At 38.9% G+C, this 20402-nt stretch overlaps 2 protein-coding genes across 2 annotated transcripts; one reads left to right on the top strand and one right to left on the bottom strand.

Annotated features, from left to right (window-relative positions):
* Positions 1–1279: 1279 nt before the first annotated feature.
* gtf2f2b (general transcription factor IIF, polypeptide 2b) lies at positions 1280–20142 on the top strand. The gene is made up of 6 exons (XM_073846079.1): positions 1280–1413; positions 1583–1721; positions 16295–16376; positions 16464–16563; positions 16673–16816; positions 19316–20142. Exons 1-6 carry the CDS (start codon positions 1342–1344, stop codon positions 19448–19450), a joined length of 672 nt encoding a protein of 223 aa, XP_073702180.1. The 5' UTR covers positions 1280–1341; the 3' UTR covers positions 19451–20142.
* Positions 7179–8749, bottom strand: kctd4 (potassium channel tetramerization domain containing 4). Its single transcript, XM_073846078.1, has one exon. It carries the CDS (start codon positions 8627–8629, stop codon positions 7853–7855), a length of 777 nt encoding a protein of 258 aa, XP_073702179.1. The 5' UTR covers positions 8630–8749; the 3' UTR covers positions 7179–7852.
* Positions 20143–20402: the final 260 nt, after the last annotated feature.

The following is a 20402-nucleotide window of genomic DNA, read 5'->3' as shown; positions in this document are numbered from 1 at the left end:
TTGGGCCGGGGAACCAAAACTTATCTGGGCCACACTTTAGCTGTTGGTATGGGCCGGATCCGGCCCAGAGGAAATTTGCTGACTGGGTAAACTCAAAAAACTACTCAAATACGTTTTTGAGATTATGTTCGTATGGATGCACTGTAAAGTAAATCTAATTTCCTTCCATGGCCACTAGATGGGGCTAAATCGATATAAGTCTCTCAAATTTCCAGCAGATTCGTGAGCTAAAGTGTTCATGTTGACTACATACAGAGCGATTTGCCGTTTATTAGCCAAAGACATATTTAGTTCAGTAAAAGCTTTATTTTTGTGTTCATAACCCAAACCCGTCCAGTCATGTCAGACAAAGGCCAAGACGTCGATTTAACTAGAGCCAAACAAAACACTGGAGTGTGGCTGGTGAAGGTTGGTGGTTTATCAATCAGCATTGATGCTGAACATTTGAACAAACTCTGGAGAATTAAACTGTGGCGCTTAACTAACTCTTTGTAGAGAAACATGGATGATGATAACGTAGCGTTATTTGTACTTTGATTTTAAAAAATCAATCCAGTTTTGTGCTCCAAACGTACTGACAAAATATTTAGAAATCCACAACGCGTCATTAAAACCTGCTTCAATACAGAAGTTCGTAGAGATGTAAACAGCAAGATTAAAAGGAATCATTGACGTCAGTTAAAATTGTGTTAATCATGATTTAATTGTTTCAAATTAGTTTTATATCATCCCCCATCTACTTTCATCTGATTATACGCAGTTCAAATTAAAAATAGACGGTGTGCGTCATTTAACGCGTATTAACATGGTTTTTGTTTGTTTGTTTTCTAAATCCGTTCTGTTTGTGCACAGAGTCGTCTGCGATTTCACTGTAGCCCTTTGTATAACTGTTTAAATGAATGGTGGTAGCCTACTCACTCGGATCTTGTGTGATATAGTGATCAGATGTCTAATGGAGACGAGATGTAGCCAAGAACCAGAATCATTGAGACTTTGGGGTGTTTTTAAAATTATTTCGATCTTTTTTTTTAACTAGCAACAACCCAGAAAACCATAGCAACATGTTAAGAACCACCTTAGCAACTGCACTAATGCCATGGCAACCTCACACTACATGTATCATCAAGTTTACACTCACATTTGCCTCAGAAAAATGTAAACATACCGTTGAATTATTGAATTATGGAAGTCAGAGACAGACCAAATAGCTAAATTTAGTCGTGTTCACTTTTCCCTAGGTTCCCAAATATCTTTCTCAGCAGTGGGCAAAAGCATCTGGGCGAGGAGAAGTTGGCAAACTTAAAATTGGGAAGTATGGTCTATTTTTAAACCTCATTTCAAATGAATTTTCTGTCTAAAATCTTTCCTCTCATGCTTTTTAATCTCTTTCCCAGAGCTCAAGGGAAGACGGCGGTAAGTTTTATTAATGTTTTTAAAGACATGCACTGTTTGCTCCTCATCTTTTTATTAAGATGTCAGTGCTGATTTGCATAATTACTATGATTTGACCTTGGGCTGCGCAGAGAGAACATGTGATGTGCTATTGCTTATGTAGACGCTGATTGATTGTTTGTTTCCTCAGGTGTCTTTCACTCTGAACGAGGAGCTGACAGTGGTAGAGTGCTCTGGGGAGGTTTCGTCAGTGCGCTCCCCTAGAGAACATCCCTTCACCATGCAGACGGTGGGCGGTCAGACCCTCGCTGTCTTTACAGAGGCTTCAGGTGAGGATAACGATGCTCTCTGATGGTGTGAATAGTAACTGGTGTCACCTTTCTGTGACAACAAGATCAACAAACGGTTCAGCTGTTAGTTTCTCATTATTTATATGCAGTAAGCCTGTACGTCTGCCAGTGCAAATAACTGGATGATATTTGGCTATTTTGAGATTATCGGCATCAGCCAATGACTGTGCCTGCTTGGCTGATCAAACCAATTAATCATTCCACCTAGTGTTAGTTCCAAAGCCCAAAAACAGCTTTGTTAAAGGATAATTTTTTGTGCATGTTTCTTGAAATGCAAATGAGCTGCTGCTCCCTGCCCCCTTTTTCAGAATAGAGCTGTGCTTTAACAGCTCATACCTCAGATACTCTGCCAAAAAACATCTGTTAGGTTTTGATTAACGTGTCTATCGCACTGAAAGCATGCGTTTTAAAGCATTTGTTTAAACTTCTGATATACGTTACTAAAGCATGCACACAGAAAGTGTCTGTCACACGGCATGTGAGTACTAGACTAAGTTCTCTCTTATGTCTTATTGCGCTTAAACTTTTAAATTTATGTTAAAAACACATGTTACAAAAACATTTAGTTATGTGTGTAAGGTAAAAAGCTAGGCGGAAAAATGCATGTTTATATTAGATCTGTGTGGCAGCAGCGTAATATACAGTAAATAAATCAATAAATTCACTGCTGTCTTGTCTCCTCTGAGGCTGGGACTCTAAATAGTGTTCTGTGCTCGTCTGTGCAGCCAAAGACAGAACAGTTAGCACGCTTTGCTTGAACTTTTGCCATGGCGTACACTGTTGTCACTTGCTAAAACTAAATGATGGTGCCGTGGGTGGAAAGATGAAGATTAATTTCATAATAGGATCCCTTTACCACATCACTGGGGGAGCGAAAACTGACACGTTTGTTTTTTCACATGCTTTTACATGCAGAGGCTTACCAAAACAAAGACTGGGTTGTCCTTTTTCACCTTGTCTGGGTTAGTTGATGCACTGGGGACACGATTATAGCACTTAAACACGGAAAAAGTCTAATTTAAATAGAATTGTAGGAGATTTATGAGCATTTTATGTTGTCGTAACCCAATGGGATGCAACAAATGATTCTAAAGAAATCATTTTATTCAGCAAGGACACATTAAATTGATTAAAAATGGGAGCAAAGACATGTCTGATATTCTAAAATATAAAATATTTCTGTTAAAAAAAAAATGCTGTTCAATTCATCGACAAATAAAAAATGTTTATAATTCTAAACAAATATTTAATAAATTGTTCTGGAGCAGCAAATCGGCATATCCGAATGATTTCTGAATGACCATGTGATACTAAAGACTGGAGTAATGATGCTGAAAATTCAGCTTTGCACAATAGGAATAAATTACATTTTAAAATGTTTTCAAATATATACAAAAATAATTGACAGTATAACTGTTTTTAATGTATGTTTGATCAATATTGTTTTTTATTATTGTATTTAGCTGTTCGTGTACTGTGACGTGAAGCATTTTGTTTATTTTGGATAAACAATTTACTTGATGCTTTAAAAAAGTGTACATTGTATAAACTTGCGGTCATCAAATTACTTTACTGTTGCAAAATGAAATAATTTATTTAAAATACATTTATTTTATATTTCAAGTACACTTCAAATCCATTAACATACAGTTTTACTGACATATTGCTTATATAAAATTATAATTAAACTTTACTTGAAGTATTTCACCATCTACATTTCTTAATATTAAGCTTAAAATGTGTTTTAATATCACTATTAATAAGGATTATATGACCCCTGTATAATATCAGTCTTTAAAGGTAGGATGTTTAAAGTATACTTGCAATAGTTCCACTTTGTACTAATATAGTGTGTGCCAAGTAATGTCATAAACTTTGGCAAAGACTGATGGGTTGTTTATGTAAACTGATGTTCGCAACGTTAAACAACTTGCTTGGTTCATGTTGTATATGCAGCCAATAAGCTTGCTGCTTTACATTTAAATGGCTGGTTAGCATTCACTAGAGCATTTTGCAGTGTACTTTTAGAGTTCCTCTGAAACCCCAGCGCCACCTGTATAGATCTACTACAGGTTGTTATATATGCTATTTGTACAGCAGCAGTATGTCTTAAATACTCACACACAAAAGTGAGTACATCTCAAGGGACAATACTATAGAAATGAAACTTGGATATTTTATTAGAGTAGTCAATGTGCAGCTTGTATAGCAGCATAGATTTACTGTCCTCTGAAAATAACTCAACATACAGCCATTATTGTCAAAATAGCTGGCAACAAAAGTGAGTACACCCTAAGTGATAACAGCAGTATGTTGTTTAGCCATGCAAAGCCACATGCCCTATTCATCATGTTTATGTTTTTGTCTGCTTGACAGGATCATACAAAGTTGTGTATCTTGTATTAGAGCTGTTAAAATTAGATGTGTTAAGCTGCAGTTCATTGAGGGAAACATGGATTCCATTATATACTGTACAACATGATGCCTTCCCTCCAGAAACTAGGCAGAACAGCAGTTTTCCAACATGTTAACGATCCCAAACACACCACCAAGATGACAACTGTCTTGCTGAGGAAGCTGAGGGTGAAGGTGATGGGTTGACCAAGTATGTCTCCAGACCTGAACCCTATTAAGCACCTGTGGGGCATCCTCAAGCTTAAGGTGGAGAATCACCATGTGTCTAACGTCCAGCAGCTCCATGAAGAGTGGAAGAGGATCCCAGCAACAACCTGTGCAGCTCTGGTCAATTCCATGCCCAGGATGATTAAGGCAGTGCCAGATAACATTGGTGCTAACGCAATATATTGACACCTTGGACAGGTTCACTTAGGGAGTACTCACTTTTGTTGCCAGCTATTTTGACAGTAATGTCTGCATGTTGAGTAATTTTAAGGGGACAGTAAATCTATACTGCTATACAAGAGGCACATTGACTACTCTAAAATATATCCAAGTTTCATTTCTATAGTATTGTCCCTTGAGAAGATATACCAAAATAGTTGCTGAAATGTGAGGGGTGTCCTCACTTTTGTGAAATACTGTACATATGTAAATGTATTTGTAGTGTACTTGGCGCAAAATAAACGTCTTTCTAATACATTTTTTAAACTAGACAAGATATAGATTTTTAGTAGAGATCGAAGATGAAGGTCATTGTTGTACAGTGCGCTTTATATGCACAGCATAATAATTGCCGCCCTACTGAAAATCACGCAAGGCTAAGTATGGAATTGCAATCATTGTATTGTGCGCTTTTGTTCACTTATGATTTTTTTTTTCCAGTTGTCTGCTTAGCGCTCACAAGCCCCAGGTATTGATTAAGTGGTTGCTAAGCAACAGGTTGGCCACAGAAGTTGGCCATGAATAGAGGCTCTACTTGTTACAGTTAAAAGCTTTTTCTGGGGGTGGAAGGGTAACAGTGTCTTTTTCTCAGTAAGTTATGAATTGAAATGGTTCAGGGTATGAAAAGCTCTCTATTGACTAATGTAAACCATAAACTCTCTTATTTGCTATTAGTTTCTTTTTTAGCATTGAAGAGAACATGGAGGACTGTTTGAGGGATGGAGGTCACATCATTGTGCAGGCAGGTAGCAGAAAGACAAGGTTTTTGAATTCTCTGTCGTAGAAACCTCCGCAATGAGGGTGCGCGTACTGTGCATGCTTAGAGATTGCACATCTATTTGTTTTAATGACCTTTAGTGACCCTAGGTGTGGGATTCAGACTGGACACGTGTCCTTGGCTCCGTGACTTGTGTGTTCTGAGCAGAAATGTACAGGTCTTGGATTATAATTTAGTGAATAGGATTTTTTTTTTCATGTTTAAGAAAGACTCGCACTGTAAAAGCTTTTTCTGCCTTTCTTTTGGGAGCGATCGGTCTGTCAGAGAGCAGCAACATATGGACCAGGTGCCGCCAGGTGTGGACGAGCTGCTGAGACTTTGATAAGCTGTCAGGGTTGAACATTTTTCCTTGCTTATTAAGTCCTTTACAGCGATAAGTTGAAGAGGCAGCTTGACTTGACTGACAAGGCCACTTAAAGCCTGTTGCCAGGTTAAAGTTAGACTCAAAGAGTTGGACTCTTTTGAAAGTCGCAAAAGGCATTTTGTGCATACAGTAGCGCAGATTTTCATTTGTGGCTTTAAATAGAGATGCCGCTTTTCAGCTTGCACAAAAGAGTCATGTGACCGTGGTAATCAAGGCTGGATGTTGGGGGTTGAGAGGGTAGTTTTTTCTAGGGATGTAAACATGCTGTAAGCAGGTTTAATGCATTTGGTTGGCATTCAGGGTGACAGAATCTGAAAAAGATAAATACCTGTTGAATATCAGAAGTCAGTGTAAAGATATGAAAGCTTTGATTCTTGCATTTTTCTCCTTCCAGCTCTTTATGAAACTTTGATTTGTTCCAGTCATGCTTTTCTTTTGCAGATGGCATTGACTATTGCCTATTTGACGTTGCTCTACGATGGCGGTGTGCCTCTATTCATGCGCGCACTTTGAAAAGTACATTAGCAGGAATTTTATTCTTCGCTCTCGCTGATTTCTGTCTGAGAAATTCGTCTCTTAAGGGCATACAAGTCCTTGAAGTCACGTGTTCGCCTGACCATTAATTTTGATCAAATTGAGAGGGAGCCATTAGTCATGCCTCCTTGGGAGCACATGATGAGAATCTTTGGCTTCTTTTTTGTTATGTAGGAGTCTCATTTGCCTGGCAACAATTGGATGTGAGACTAATCTATGAATATTTCAGCTGTTAATGGGTTTCTTCCATTTGAAATAAATGCTCCTGCTTACCAGCACCCTCCCGCAGGTCTCCAGTCCCCTGCTGGCAGCGGTTTAGAAACACATCAGTCGGTGACGACGGCTAATAAACCCTGCCGTGTCTCATCAAATATGAATGAGTGATATCTGCAATTAAAAAGGACCCTGTTTTGATGTCCACACGACAAACCGTGGAGATTGAAGGCGTTTCATTTTTTCCTGTGTCAGAAATGTGCTTTATATTCATTTTAGTGAAGACTGCATGACAGATTTAATGGAAACAGATGGATACTAGTGTGTGGAGATGTCGGCTAATCCAAAGTGAGTGAACCATATGTCTGCCTCTGCCTATGAATGAAAATGAATTTAGGTGCATGTCGAGCTGTGCTGTTTATTTAGAATTGCTCAGTGCTCCAAATGTTTTGATGCAAAATTCACAGGGTGATTGATCTATATTGCACATGATATTTTCTCAAGACAAGGCCTCTGGTTCTGACTAATGTTACTGCACTTTAAATACATTTTTAGATTGTTACTGGGCTAAATGAGTGTGTCTAGTTTTCAGGGAACGCAGAGGAATCGCATCAGATGTTGTTTATGAATCAGTGCACACATGCTGAAGTATCTGTGATGAATGTATGTATGCCACGTGCTCTAAAAATGATCAAACCCATTCGAATTTGGATCAATGCTGGAGGAAATTTAATTTTAGGTCACATTTTGCTGCATAATATTGCAAACTTACAATTGAGGACATAGTATCTCTCTTACAAGCCCACTTCACAGCAAATAAGAAAAAATAAACAGCTCTATTGATACAGCCTAGCGTACATTCCACAGTTCACAGACAAAACCATACGCAGTGTTTGTCAGTGTAGATTGTCACCTAGAAGATGAACCACAGTCACAGTCAGTTTATAAACATTTCCACAGTATTTCGAATAAATTGTAATGTGGCTTTATTGTGCAAAACATTCACAGACTCAAAATTACAACCTGTTGTTCACTACATGTGTTCACGTTACCAGAAATCACAAAACTTGCACACAAAAGTAATGATCATTGCCTTTAGATTCCTGCAGTACTCTGCAATTCAAACTCATTATCATCACAATCATCTACTGTTGCTCTTTCTGTAACAACACCTGTAAACAGAAGACGACTACAAACACAAACCAAACAAAACCCCACAGCACAGTACACATCATCCCACGTTTCTCAAGGCTGTCATGTAGAAGCAGGTTAGCGTAGAGTATTCCAGAACAGGTTTTCGGTTTCGGAGGACGCTGGTGTTTGTTGACGCAAGATGGTTTTCAGCAGGTCATGTGGTTAGTGGTGACAGTTCCGCTCGGGTCACTTGACAAAATGCAGAGCCTCGCACTGAACCACTGATCCACGACTGCTGTCTAGGCTGGTGAGCAGGCGAAAGCCTCCTTTGAGAGCGAGCATCACCGTCTCCAGCTTCAGACACTCGAGTGTACACAAAAACGTGCTGTCCTGCTTCAGCACAAGTCGGGAGCCCTGCTCCGACTTGATGAAATGCCGGAACTGGATGATGTTGGACGACACCTCGAACTCCTCCGGAAAGCCATCCAGGCGGCTCTTAGAGATCTGCACCAGGCGGTTCTTTACCTTCTCGATGAAGGTGTTCTCGCTGCAGTAGACCCTCAGACCCTGCGAGCGCTCGTGGCTGTCTGTCACCTCCAGGAAGGCAGGCTCGCGCTGCGTGGCCTGCTGCTGCTCCCAGTCCTGCAGGGCTTGGGTCAGCTCGCTCAGCCGGTAGAAGTCGGCCTCGCGCCGGAGCAGCTCGGCTTCCTTGAAGTCGTCGGGGAGCACCAGCTCGCCCAGGCGCAAGAAGTTCAAGACGTGCCGGAAGATAGGCCCGTCGCGGTCGATGAAGGTGTTGCCCATGGAGTCCACGTGCAGCACGGGCTTCTTCCCCATGACCATCTCTTCCAGCAGCGAGCCAGGGTGCTTGGCCAAGGTGTGGCGCTGCGCGGCGTACAGGTAGCCCCCCACGTTGATGGTGATGGTGCCGGAGGAAGGTTTCTTAAAGCTCTTGCTGGGCTGCAGCAAGTCCGGATTGATCTGTCTCAGTTCACTCTCCATCCTTCTGAGATTCCATTCCATGCCGTGCCTCACACCCAGCCTGGCGGAGTGTGTGGGGAGCGTGCGCGTGAGCGGGCGGGCGGACAAATAGGAGCGCAGCTGAGCGGCGCTGGCATGGAGCGCGGGAGCAGTGTGCGCTGCCAACGGTGTCTGAGCCTTTCACAGCCACGCAAACGCACACATATATGTGTGCGCGCATGCACACGCAGTGGGAGGAGGGGTGTTAAGGGTGGGCTCTACTGCGTCAGCGGTGTGGGCTCGGAAAGAGCGAGCATTTTGCTCGCTGCCCTCCGCTCTAAAGGCTGAATTTAATCACCTTTCCACTTCAGCGCCTCACTGGCTCTGGCTCGGCAATTAGCGTCGCTGCCCTCTGATGAAAGAACTCCTCGGTTGGGTGGCGGCACGTGAACTCCCCGAGAGGGCCAAATCACAGGGATCCCACATAATGAACTCCCTCCGATGAGTGAGATGTTAATGCTTTGGCGTCTATCGTGTTAAGTCGTTGCTTTGGAAAGCCGTCTGTGTGATGTGCCGACAACTGTCAGCTTTATCGCCAAACGAGAGCCGTATCGAGTACAGTGTAGGTGTAGTTATGTAAATTTTTTGCTAGTCTTCATATCAAAAGGGATGAATGCATTAAAGCCTTCTCTCTGTCTCCGAGAGGCTTTGAGGTGCTCGCCATGACCCAGTTATCGGCGGAGCCGAGAAGGAGCCTTTGATAGGCTACGTCTTCGCTTGAAGTCATGGGGACTGAGCCCCTAATTGGCCCCAAGCCGTCTTTAAGGGTGTCGTACATGCAGCCCAGACGTTCGGTGCTGTGTCACCATATAAACCCCCCAGGGATGAGAACCCAGAATCGATATTCCTAATATAATCCTTGGGCTGAGTCTTCGTCTGTTACAAAGTAGACATGCCCTTAAACAGCAGCGAAATTCGCTATGACATTTTTCTCAGTGATGTCACTAACCGATGACAACCTGTCAGTCATTCTTGAATGACGGCACCTCTTTGGTATCCCCAGGACAGGGGTGATGGACCCTTCTGGGATACATTTTGTTTTGTGTACGTCATCAGCAGCTGAGAAGGGGTGGAGGATAATTTCACTCTTCGAGTGCTGGGGATGATTTGGTTTTACATATTCATCAGATGGACTAAATTGGATGTTTTCACACATACTTGTCAATTTTCCACTGGAGGAATATTTTAAAATATTGCATCATTGCATATTTTAATTTGCAAGCAAATTTGTTCTTGCTTCTGTTGTACGTGCTATGGCAGCTGGTATTTTGATTTATTAAATCATTTGAGTTTTACTTGGTATGGATGAGTTTTGAACAGCAGCACAGTCTAAGATTTGTGTCAAATCGTGATTGCTAACTAGATCTTTGGATAAATTAATGTCACATAAGATTGTATTAATCTTACAAACCAAGGGGAAATCATTTACAGATATAAAAAATAAATGGATATTACTAAAACTAACCTGTTGATTGATTGCATTAAGAATGGCAAACATTTTTGTATTACAATTTTTCTGAAATGTCATGTTTAAATGTGCAAATAAGGCATCATCTAATAAAATATACTATTATTTGAAAATATTTCAAGAACAAAAATGTGAACATTGGTTAAAACCAGGTTCAAAATGTTTTCAAATGGGGTTTTCACCACATTTTAGGAAGAAAATATTGCATAAAATCAGGCAAGTTATATGGACCATTCTACAGAATTGGTGCAAGCTCCTGTCCCACCACCAAAAACACATTTAAAAAGCTTTTAAGTATTAAAATCTTAGATGTTTACTAAGATCATTTTATAATCTATTGAAACTCACAATAAATACTAATAAATAAATATTTATAAATACAAAACATTACAGTCACTACCAAAACAGTACACCCAAGACCGAAACATGGGATCTTTTGTCAAACATAAGGTATACTGAATTATCAACTAAGATGTTATGATAGTGTTTGGTTCAATGTACATTCAAATAAATTAATCCTTAACTTTGAAATCAGTACGATCAACTTTTTTGCCAAAAATTGGATTCAAAATACAGCAAATCTCATAAATCACAGTTAAAATATTGTTAAAATTGTAATTGTTATTGATTTACCTCTGAAAACTTTTCAATAAAAGAGAAAAAAATATATTTACAATGTAGCTGTAAGCAAAATCTTAATAGGTCAATATAACCCTTATTATATATTTATATAATTCTGTTTTGTAGTGACAAATTTGGGGAGAAGAAAAATATTCCAATATTCTGACTTTGAACCAATTCTGTAAAAAAAAAAAAAAAAAAAAAAAAAAAAACATATAGGAAAATTAGGAATATAGGAATAAAATTGTGAAGTTTGGTGCTACTGAAGTGGAGCCTTTGAAGAAATGATTTATATTTGAAATCCACATGCAAATGAAAAAGTGTAATAAAATAAACACTTGAATGTGTATTTTAAATGTTTTTTCCCGACTAGTCTGAACATGCTATGGAAGCAAAATAGTCCAAAACAACAACAAAAAAACAATGTTTTTGTTTGTTGTGCCTTAGATTCAAATTGAGCATCGCCTAATTAATATTAAGAAGCTAAGCCTTCGCCATGTTGTGATGTCACAAACCACACGTCTGTGCGCCCTTGGCACCGACGCCACTTTTTTCCTCATTGCTTTTTTAAAGCGTGCCGCCCATGCACATAGCCATCTGATTACAGATGCAGTGACAGTTCATTATGTTCATATATGACTGATTATAGTTGTTATAGGCGATGGCTCGGTCATGGTTTAATCATCATGTGATTACTGGGTTTATTCATCTGCATTTGAATTGCAAACAGGGTTTAACTATGCCAGAGAAAATAGTGGGTGGCTGACCTGCTTTTTCTCATCTATCTCTTTTGTTTTAATTAGCGCTCTTGTTTGTTCAATTCGAAGAGGCCTGAATTGATTTTAGTTCATCGGTGGCAGACTGGCACAAGCAGGCAAATGTAGATCAGAGCACATGGATAGGAGATACTAGTTCAACTGTGCAGAAGAATATGACGGCTTGACAGTAATTGGAGAAAAAGTGGAGCAAATGCTGTGCTCTGACCAGATTCATAATCAGTTATGCATATTCATGAAACTACAATGGCCAAAAAACTATTTGGAAACTTAAGTCATGCAGTACAAAACAGAATAGCAAGCTGAGTCCTTGGAATGATAGCTCAAGAACACTTTTCAAAAAAAACAGAGATAATTCAGACAATAGAAATTGTAATGTTTTCCTCTATAAATGCCATTACAAACCATCAACTTTTAACTATTAAAACCATTAAATTGGTTTCCTATAGTGTGTTTCCATACGGGACATATTGCCATTTTAGGGTTTTTAACAAGCCTAACCAATAAAAGGCAACCAATTACCTGTAGAGACCCAGTAGGCACCTTTACAGTTTCCATTAAAACCAGCACAATTCCTATTACAACCAGTAAAACCATTACAAATTCTGTGATGGTGTCTATTTATTTTATTTTATTTTTTCAGGAGGGAAAGTAAACATTTAATGAAGATTTACTGTATGGATTACATGTCAGTTAGATATACTGAACACAAATCAAGAATTTGTTATGGCTGATCACAATTTAGTCATTTGTCCCGTTTTTGAAGAAATCATGACCACTTTGTACTAATTTGATCCCTCATTTTAAATCATGTCTACAAAAGAGGGAACAAATCACTAGTACAATGTGGTATTACTACAGTTTACCTAAAATTAGAGAACAGCTGAAGTCGTGGGAACAAATTACTAATTTTATTTTCAGAGTGTATTCCATTTCATGTCGTTGAAATAATGGCGCCCCCCAAAGTCCAAAATATGCATAAAACGATGTGAAATTTTTTAAATAACGTAAATCTTCATGGGTTTTTCACTACATATTTCAGTTTTACGCGCTACATTAAGCCATACAAGTCTTAATACCCAGGGTTCCCTTTAAAGAAAACTACAGGAAAAGAGTCCTTCCAAAAAAAGTGAGCAAATAATCTCTTCAAAAATGGACGGATGACTAATTTTATTGTTTATGATCTCATCATCCTGAGTGGCGCTTTCCATACACCATTATTACAAAGCAAAAACAGAATTGTCACAATTTGTACATTTACTAAAAATAAAAAACCTGAAATAAGTACATTGCATAAGTATTCATACCCTTAACTCTAAGTACTCTAGTACTTAGTTGAAGCACCTTTACAGTCTCCGATCTTTTTGGTACGGTGCGACAAGCTTTGTACGTCGGCATTTGGCAGTTATCTTCAATTTTTCGACTCACCTCTGAATCTCTGTCAGGTTGGATGGGGGAAGATGCACATTTTCAGGTTTCTCCAGAAATGGTTGATTGGGTTCAAGCACAGGCTGTGGCTGGGCCACTCAACTCTTGCTGTGAACCTTCTGCTCAGTCTCAGAGGTACTGAATGCTCTGGACTGGGTTTTCATTAAGGCTGTCTTTATATTTTCCTGTGTTCATCTTCACATATGATCATGGAGCTCATCTAGAGTGACCATCAGGATCTTGGTCACCACTCTAGCCAAAGCTCTTCTCCATCAATTGCTCAGTTTGGCCAGGAGGCCAGCTCTAGGAAGAGTCCAGGTTGTTTTAAACTTCTTCCATTATGAATAATGAAGACTACATGCTTCTGTGAACCTTTAATGCTGCCTTTAATTTCAGAACGTTTCCCCAGATGTGTGGCATACTGCAATCCTGTTTCTGACCTCTACAGGCAGTTTTTTTGACCTCAGGGCATTTTCATCTGTTAGACCTTTTATTAAGATGCGTGTGTGCCTTTCCAAATCATACCCATTCAGTTGAATTTGCCACAAGTTAACTTTATTTGAAGTGTAGTAACATCTACAAGTGATATGAATGCTCCTGAGCTAAATTTGACCTGTCCCAGATAAAGGTATAAATACTTATGCAATGTAATCATTTAAGTTTTTTATAAATGAGTTCAATGTCAAAAAACATTTTTTTTTTTTTTTTTTTTTTGCTTTGCCATTATGGTGTATGGTGTGTAGAATGATTTTGGGGGAAATGTAATTTACTGCAGTTAAGCAAAGCACTGTATTTGATAAGTTACCCTGGAATTTAACCAATGTGAAAAAAATCTGTGCATTTATACATTTTCTATGTTTGTTTGTTTTCTCCCTCAGTCTTAACAGCTGAATTTTCTTAAATATGAATTTAGCTTTTATGTTGTTGTCATGGAAACAAATCCTGATTCAGAATAAAGTGGCAGATACATATGGCTGTTCAAATGGCCACATATGAGACTGTAATGCCCTGCACCCTTAAGAGCATTTACCTCAAATTATCTGCCCTTCCTACCCTTGCTTCTGAATGATATTAGCCCTAAGAATCACCTTGGGAGCAGTTGAGAAGCTTTCATAACTGATGCATTGAAATTCATGCATTTTTAATTGCGACTTAAGTATCTAAATACATTTTGAGGCTGCCATACATGCTATTGTTCGAGATTGGCAGCTGCATGTTTGCAATACCTGCACAGTGTTTGCAGACATGGAATTATCAAGTGCACCGTATTTCAAAACAGATGTGGAAATGAAGCCGGCAGAGATGGAGCGGAGAGAAATTGTGCCACAGACATGATTTAAAAAGCCTCTGAAGCTTATTATTATTGTACTGTCATATCTTGTCCCAAAAATATCTCCCTCTACTCCCTCAGAGTCCTTTAAAAAGATTACAACTGTTATTGTGCTCTGGCAAATCTTCTCAATTTAATGGCACTCCACAAATTTCTGTGCTGAAAGGAATGAGGTTGATACTCCGTCGGCTAATGAAAAATCTTAATTGAAAAGAATAAATTAAATGCTGCCATGTCCTAAAATGGTGTGCAATACTAGACTTGCTTGGAAATGATCAAAATCAACAGGCGCCAGGGTGAGCGCTGAGACCTTGAGGCGCTGAAAAGGCTTCTTTCTCTGCTGTTGTGCGCTGATGAAGAGACTATGGGGATTGAAGCTCTGCCTGTAGGTGGGTGTGTGAGTGGAGATAGAGAGGTTGTGTCCTGCTGAGGGCTGGGGATGTTATTGCTCTCGTCTCTGAGGAAGTCAAACTGGTGGGATCTTGTGAGGAGGTGGAAGGCCGACCCCCATAACCTCGCTATCATCTCAGTATCGGATCTGCTGCCCACCATCGGTTTAAGCAACTCGCGCCACCCCCAAACGCAGTCCTACTCCATTCAGAGCCAGCATTATCTCTGGCTGATTTAAATATGAATTCTGTGTGGAAATACTTATGTAACGTTACCAGGCCTTGTAAGATGCACAAGTCACGTGACTCTCGGGGAGGGACGGTGCAGAGGAGATGCGAACCTCGAGGTCTCGTTTTGCCCTGACCCCTCTTCATAGCCTCCGGGTAATTGCGAGGAAAATGGATGCTTTGTTGAAGTTGTGAAACACAAGTGGGCGTTTTTATGGAGTTACTCCAACAAGTGCTCTAACGCTCATCTGGCAATAATTGCCAATAATTGTGCGCATTAGTGCCGCTCTGATGGATTTTGTGAGTGAAATATTCCTGCCCTTTTAAAAGGCCTCAGGGACAATAACCACAAGGCATTACAGGCACCGCTGTACAATTAATACAATCAATAGAAGCAAGCTAAACCATTAGGCCGACTTCGCGGTGCGCCATCAAACGAGAGCGGCGCAGCACAATGCCGATCCACAGGAGGGTGGCTCATTGGGGTTTGATTAAACTCATCACTCGTGGCTGGTTGACCACGTCGTTTTTCATACAAGAGTCAAACACTTCAGAATAGCGCCGTAAAAACTCCTGGATGAATCACAATATTTCAATTGTCACCTTGCAAGAGGGGTTTCGGGCTGACGCTTTATTAGAGAGTGCTTGCTGTTGAAGTATGTCAATGTTTTAGTCCAACGTGAAGCCATTAGCTGTGCTCGCAAAATTGTGATATTTTTAAACAGATTTGCTTATCCTTTGTGTGAGTGTGTAATGCATGACACATGGTGTAGGAACATGGCTGTGCACCTAAAAAATGCAAATTTTCTGAAAATGTACTCACCCTCAGGTCAGCCAAGATGTAGATGAGTTAGTTTCTTCATCAGAACAGGTTTGGAGAAATGTAGCATTACATCACTTGCTCACCAATGGATCCTGAATAGTTTTCCGTCCAGGGCTTGACATGAACTTTTTTTTGCTCACCAGCCACTGTAGCTAGTGGTTTTCTAAAATTACTAGACATTCAGGTTTTTCACTGGCCACAATTTCGTTGATGGGAAATCCTGTTTTATGTGACTAAAGTTACTGCGTACTCAAGTCTTTTTTTTTTTTTTTTGCGTATTTAAAGGATTAGTTCTCTTCCAGAACAAAATTTACAGATGATTTACTCACCGCTTTGCGATCCAAGATGTTCATGTCTTTCTTTGTTCAGTCGTGAAAAAATTATGTTTCTTAAGGAAAAGAAATCTCAGGATTTCTCTCCATATAGTGGACTTCAATGGTGCCCCTAAGTTTAAACTTCCAAAATGCAGTTTAAATGCAGCTTCAAATATTTCCCTAAAAATTAATATTATTAACTCCCTGGGTGTGTAAATAATGACAGATTAATTTTTGGGCGAACTGGTCGGTCTCTAAAATGAATAAAGTACAATTTCTTTTGTTTTTAAGACAAGGTGGCTCTTGAAGGCATGGTTGTGCAGCGAGCTGAGTGCAGACCTGCAGTCAGCGAGAGCTACATGAAACTAAAGAAGTCAGTCAAAGTTTGATTGATCACAATACTTCAATCTTGTCAAATGCATTTGATCTGAACATCTAAAGATGTGTGTTTTATTCACAGGCTCCAGATCGAAGAATCCACCAAACCTCTTCGTTTTTCCCAGAAGCTTGAGAAAGCCATCACAACAAATTACAAACCTGTGTCAAACCACAGTCATAATGTAAGTGTGTGTGTGTGTGTGTGTGTGTGTGTGTGTGTGTGTGTGTGTGTGTGATATAATTATGTGAGTGAACGAATGAATGCCCTGGTTTGATTATGCTTCTGTTCAGGTGGAATATGAGAAGAAAAAGAAAGAGGAAGGCAAGCGTGCAAGAGCTGACAAGCAAAAAGTTCTGGAAATGCTCTTCTCTGCCTTTGAGAAGCACCAGTACTACAACATCAGAGACCTGGTGGACATCACAAAGCAACCAGTGGTAAGTTGTTCAGCTCAAGGCAGATGAACGTGAAATACAATGTGTCATTATATAAACAAGAACTTGTGAAAAAGAAGTACACTTTGGTACACTTTTAAAAAGAGTACTTATTAAAGAACTAATACACTTTAAAGAGTCAGAACTGAATGTAATGTTTTTAAATATTATTCACACTTAAATTAGTTCACCACATTTCATCCAAGATGTTCACATATTTCTTTCTTCAGTTGAAAACAAATAAAGGTTTTCGAGGATTTCCCTCCATATAGTGGACTTTAATGGTGATCAACAGGTAGAAGGTCCAAATTGCAGTTTCATTGCAGCTTCAAAGGGCTCTACACGATCCCAGCTGAGGAGTAAGGGTCTTATCTAGAAATTCAGTTTCCGTTTTTTAAACGATCATGAAAATACAGTAATCGAGATTGTGCCCCATTCCGCCCTCTTTCCAGTGATGTGCTTTCGCTCCTCCATAAAAGCCTAATTTCACATGCAAATCAGCAAAATCACGACTTTCATAAAATGGGACGTGCTTAATTTATTAATGTTTCTTTGATGTTTGTTTTTAAAAGCGAGAAAGAGAACTTGTGCTGTTCTGTGTATGCGCTCAGATATGGAGCAGAACACAGGCATGTAAAGTTATCTTTTAGCTCAAGGTGCACACCTAAACGCTGAAATTCATGCAAAAATATTTCAAAATACAAATAATATTCCTTCTGCCATCTCTGTGCTTAATATTAATAAAATGTAAAAATACAAAGAGAAAAATCACTCACTGCTCTTGAATGAAGGACTTTTGAAGTTTTAATAAGAAACAAAGCATGTTTAATTCTTACAGTAAAGACGCTGTTTTATTTTACATTCAAATAATTACATTCAATTTCTGTAGTATTGTTAGACTGCTTTAGACTTGCATAAAAGTATTTAGAATTTTTTTTTTTCCAAAATATTTAAATTAATCACTAATATTACATTTTGGACCCAGTCATAATCATGTTAAATAATCGTGATTTTGATTTTTGCCGAAATCAAGCAGCCCTCAGACAGCCTTTACAAAAATTTCAAACAATGATGTTGGACGATTTTGAAGTTGGATGAGAAAATTTGATGTTTTTTTGCCCTACCTTACCTTTTTGAACAAAAGTACACAGACAAAGGACTATCCATGCCTGACCGTGCCAGCATGATTACATAATATGTGAAGTCGAGCTAGTGCAAGATGAGCATTTTTTTTTTGCAGCTTCAAAGGGCCCTACATGATCCCAGCTGATGAATAAGGGTCTTATCTAGCAAAACAATCTGTCATTTTAAAAAAGAATGATTTTGAACCACAAATGCTCATTTTCATTTCATTTTTTGGTGGAAATACCGACCTAGTGTTTACAAAGCGAACATGCCAAGAAATTCAGACAGCCTTTACAAAAAAGTAAAAACAAAGATGTTGGACGATTTTGAAGTTGGGTGAGAAAATTCAATGTTTTTTTGCCCTACCCTACCTGTTTAAACAGAAGTACACAGATGAAGAACTGTTCACGTGTGACCTTTCCAACATGATTACGTAATGTGTGAAGTCAAGCTACACTCTTAAAAATAAAGGTGCTTCAAAGGGTTCTTCAAGCGATGCCATAGAAGAACCATTTTTGGTTTCACAAAGAACCATTCAGTCAAACGTTCTTTAAAGAACCATCTCTTTCTTACCTTTTTATAATCTGAAGAACCTTCTTTCGCCACAAAGAACCTTTTGTGAAACAGAAAGGTTCCTCAGATGTCAAAGGTTCTTTGTGAAACCATTTAGACAAAAAAGGTTTTTCTATGGCATCGTAAAGCACCTTTATTTTTAAGAGTATAGTGCAAAACAAGCATTTTTTTGTAGAAAATGACTGATCATTTCACTAGATAAGACCTTTATTCCTCAGCTGGGATCGTGTAGAGCCCTTTGAAGCTTCAATGAAACTGCAATTTGGACCTTCAACCTGTTGATCCCCACTGAAGTCCACTATATGGAGAAAAATCCTGAAATGTTTTCCTCAAAAACCTCCATTTCTTTCCAACTAAAGAAAGAAAGACATGAACATCTTGGATGGCATGTGGGCGAGTAAATTCTCAGAAATCATACATGCATGAGAGATTAAACAAAGTAGCAAGAAATCGCAAACATTCTGCATGGTCTTGGTGTTGATTATATTATCATAGTTAAGTGAGCTCTTGATGATCTTATGGATAATTGCCACTTGACTGCTGCCTCTGTCTCCCTGAAGGATTGGCGAAATATAAATGTGATTGAAGTTACATGAGTCATAGCTAAAAAGAAACTAAACAGAACTGAGTAAGATAATTGTTACTTCCCACAGTGGTCTTGCCATTTAGTGAATAGATTACACTTGCGAGGCTAAATAAGGAATTTGGCACTTTTCACAAAGATGTTAGAGACGTGATTATAAGTTGCATGTTTGATTACATTATGGCAGCATGTGAAAGTCTGTCGATCTGCTCTTTGTCTAGATTTACCTGAAGGAGATTCTTCGAGAGATCGGCGTGTATAATTCCAGAGGGCCTCATAAGAGCACCTGGGAGCTAAAGCCAGAGTATCGCCACTATGAGGAAGGACAGGAGGAAGAAGAGGAAAAAATTGAGTAATAATTCCGTTTACATAAGCCTGGGTTTTTTTGTTTCATGTAACTTGTTTGTTTCTGTGCCAGGTCTCTTGTTCATAGACCTTGATCACTCCCAGGTGGAGCGGATGGATGTCAGTATAAAAATAATGAAGATAAACTTTTTTTCTTGGGTTACATAAAGAAGTGTTTCTCTAAGAGCATTATGAAATGAATACTGTAATTTGCATATGACTCTTACAGTCTTCTGAGTTAAGAGCTCTTGTGCTGATGGTTACAAAAGCACATTAATAACATTAATGAAAACGCAGTCACCCTTTGGACTTTATTCCATTAGTTTAATAGTTTCATAACTCTCGTCAGTAACAATTTGGAGGCTGAGCAAATAAACACATCAGTCCTGCTGGGCGGGAATAATCACATGCAAGAGTAAATCATACAAGATCACACGTGGGTCACACTTCAGCACGAAACTGAAGTAAAACAAAATTTGCACTGCAAGATTAAGCCTATTTTTAGGACCAACAAGGATTTTTGGATTGTTACATAATCACAGTTTCTTCCAAAATTCATTACTGTGGTGCCTTTTAGTGCTTCTGCATTTAATATTACACTCTGCAGCGTTTACTTATTGCCCTGTAGTTTGTTTTTCAGTTTAAATTAGCATGAAGGCCACACAATACCTTCATAATGTATAAATACTTTATATTTGGCAGTTAGTGCGGTCATATAAATATAAGAAACTTCATTTTTCTAAAAGTAAAATATAATTTTTGTTCAAGACAGGTGCCACCCGCCATATCTGGCAGAGATGGTTTCTCTGTTATTATGAAAAGGTCTTTTTTACCATCCCCAATATTGATGTTACAAAAAAAAAAAAAAAGAAAAAATCATTATTAAATGCATTTATGATTGGTCAAAAGCATATAAAAAATAAACTACTGTTAAAAGTCTGAGGTCAGAGTCTCTTATGCTCA

This window comes from Garra rufa, chromosome 8 (assembly GCF_049309525.1).
Source record: "Garra rufa chromosome 8, GarRuf1.0, whole genome shotgun sequence".
In the NCBI taxonomy this organism is placed as follows: domain Eukaryota; kingdom Metazoa; phylum Chordata; class Actinopteri; order Cypriniformes; family Cyprinidae; genus Garra; species Garra rufa.
The sequence above is the reverse complement of the archived record's forward strand: the minus strand, read 5'-3'. Positions and strand labels throughout refer to the sequence as shown.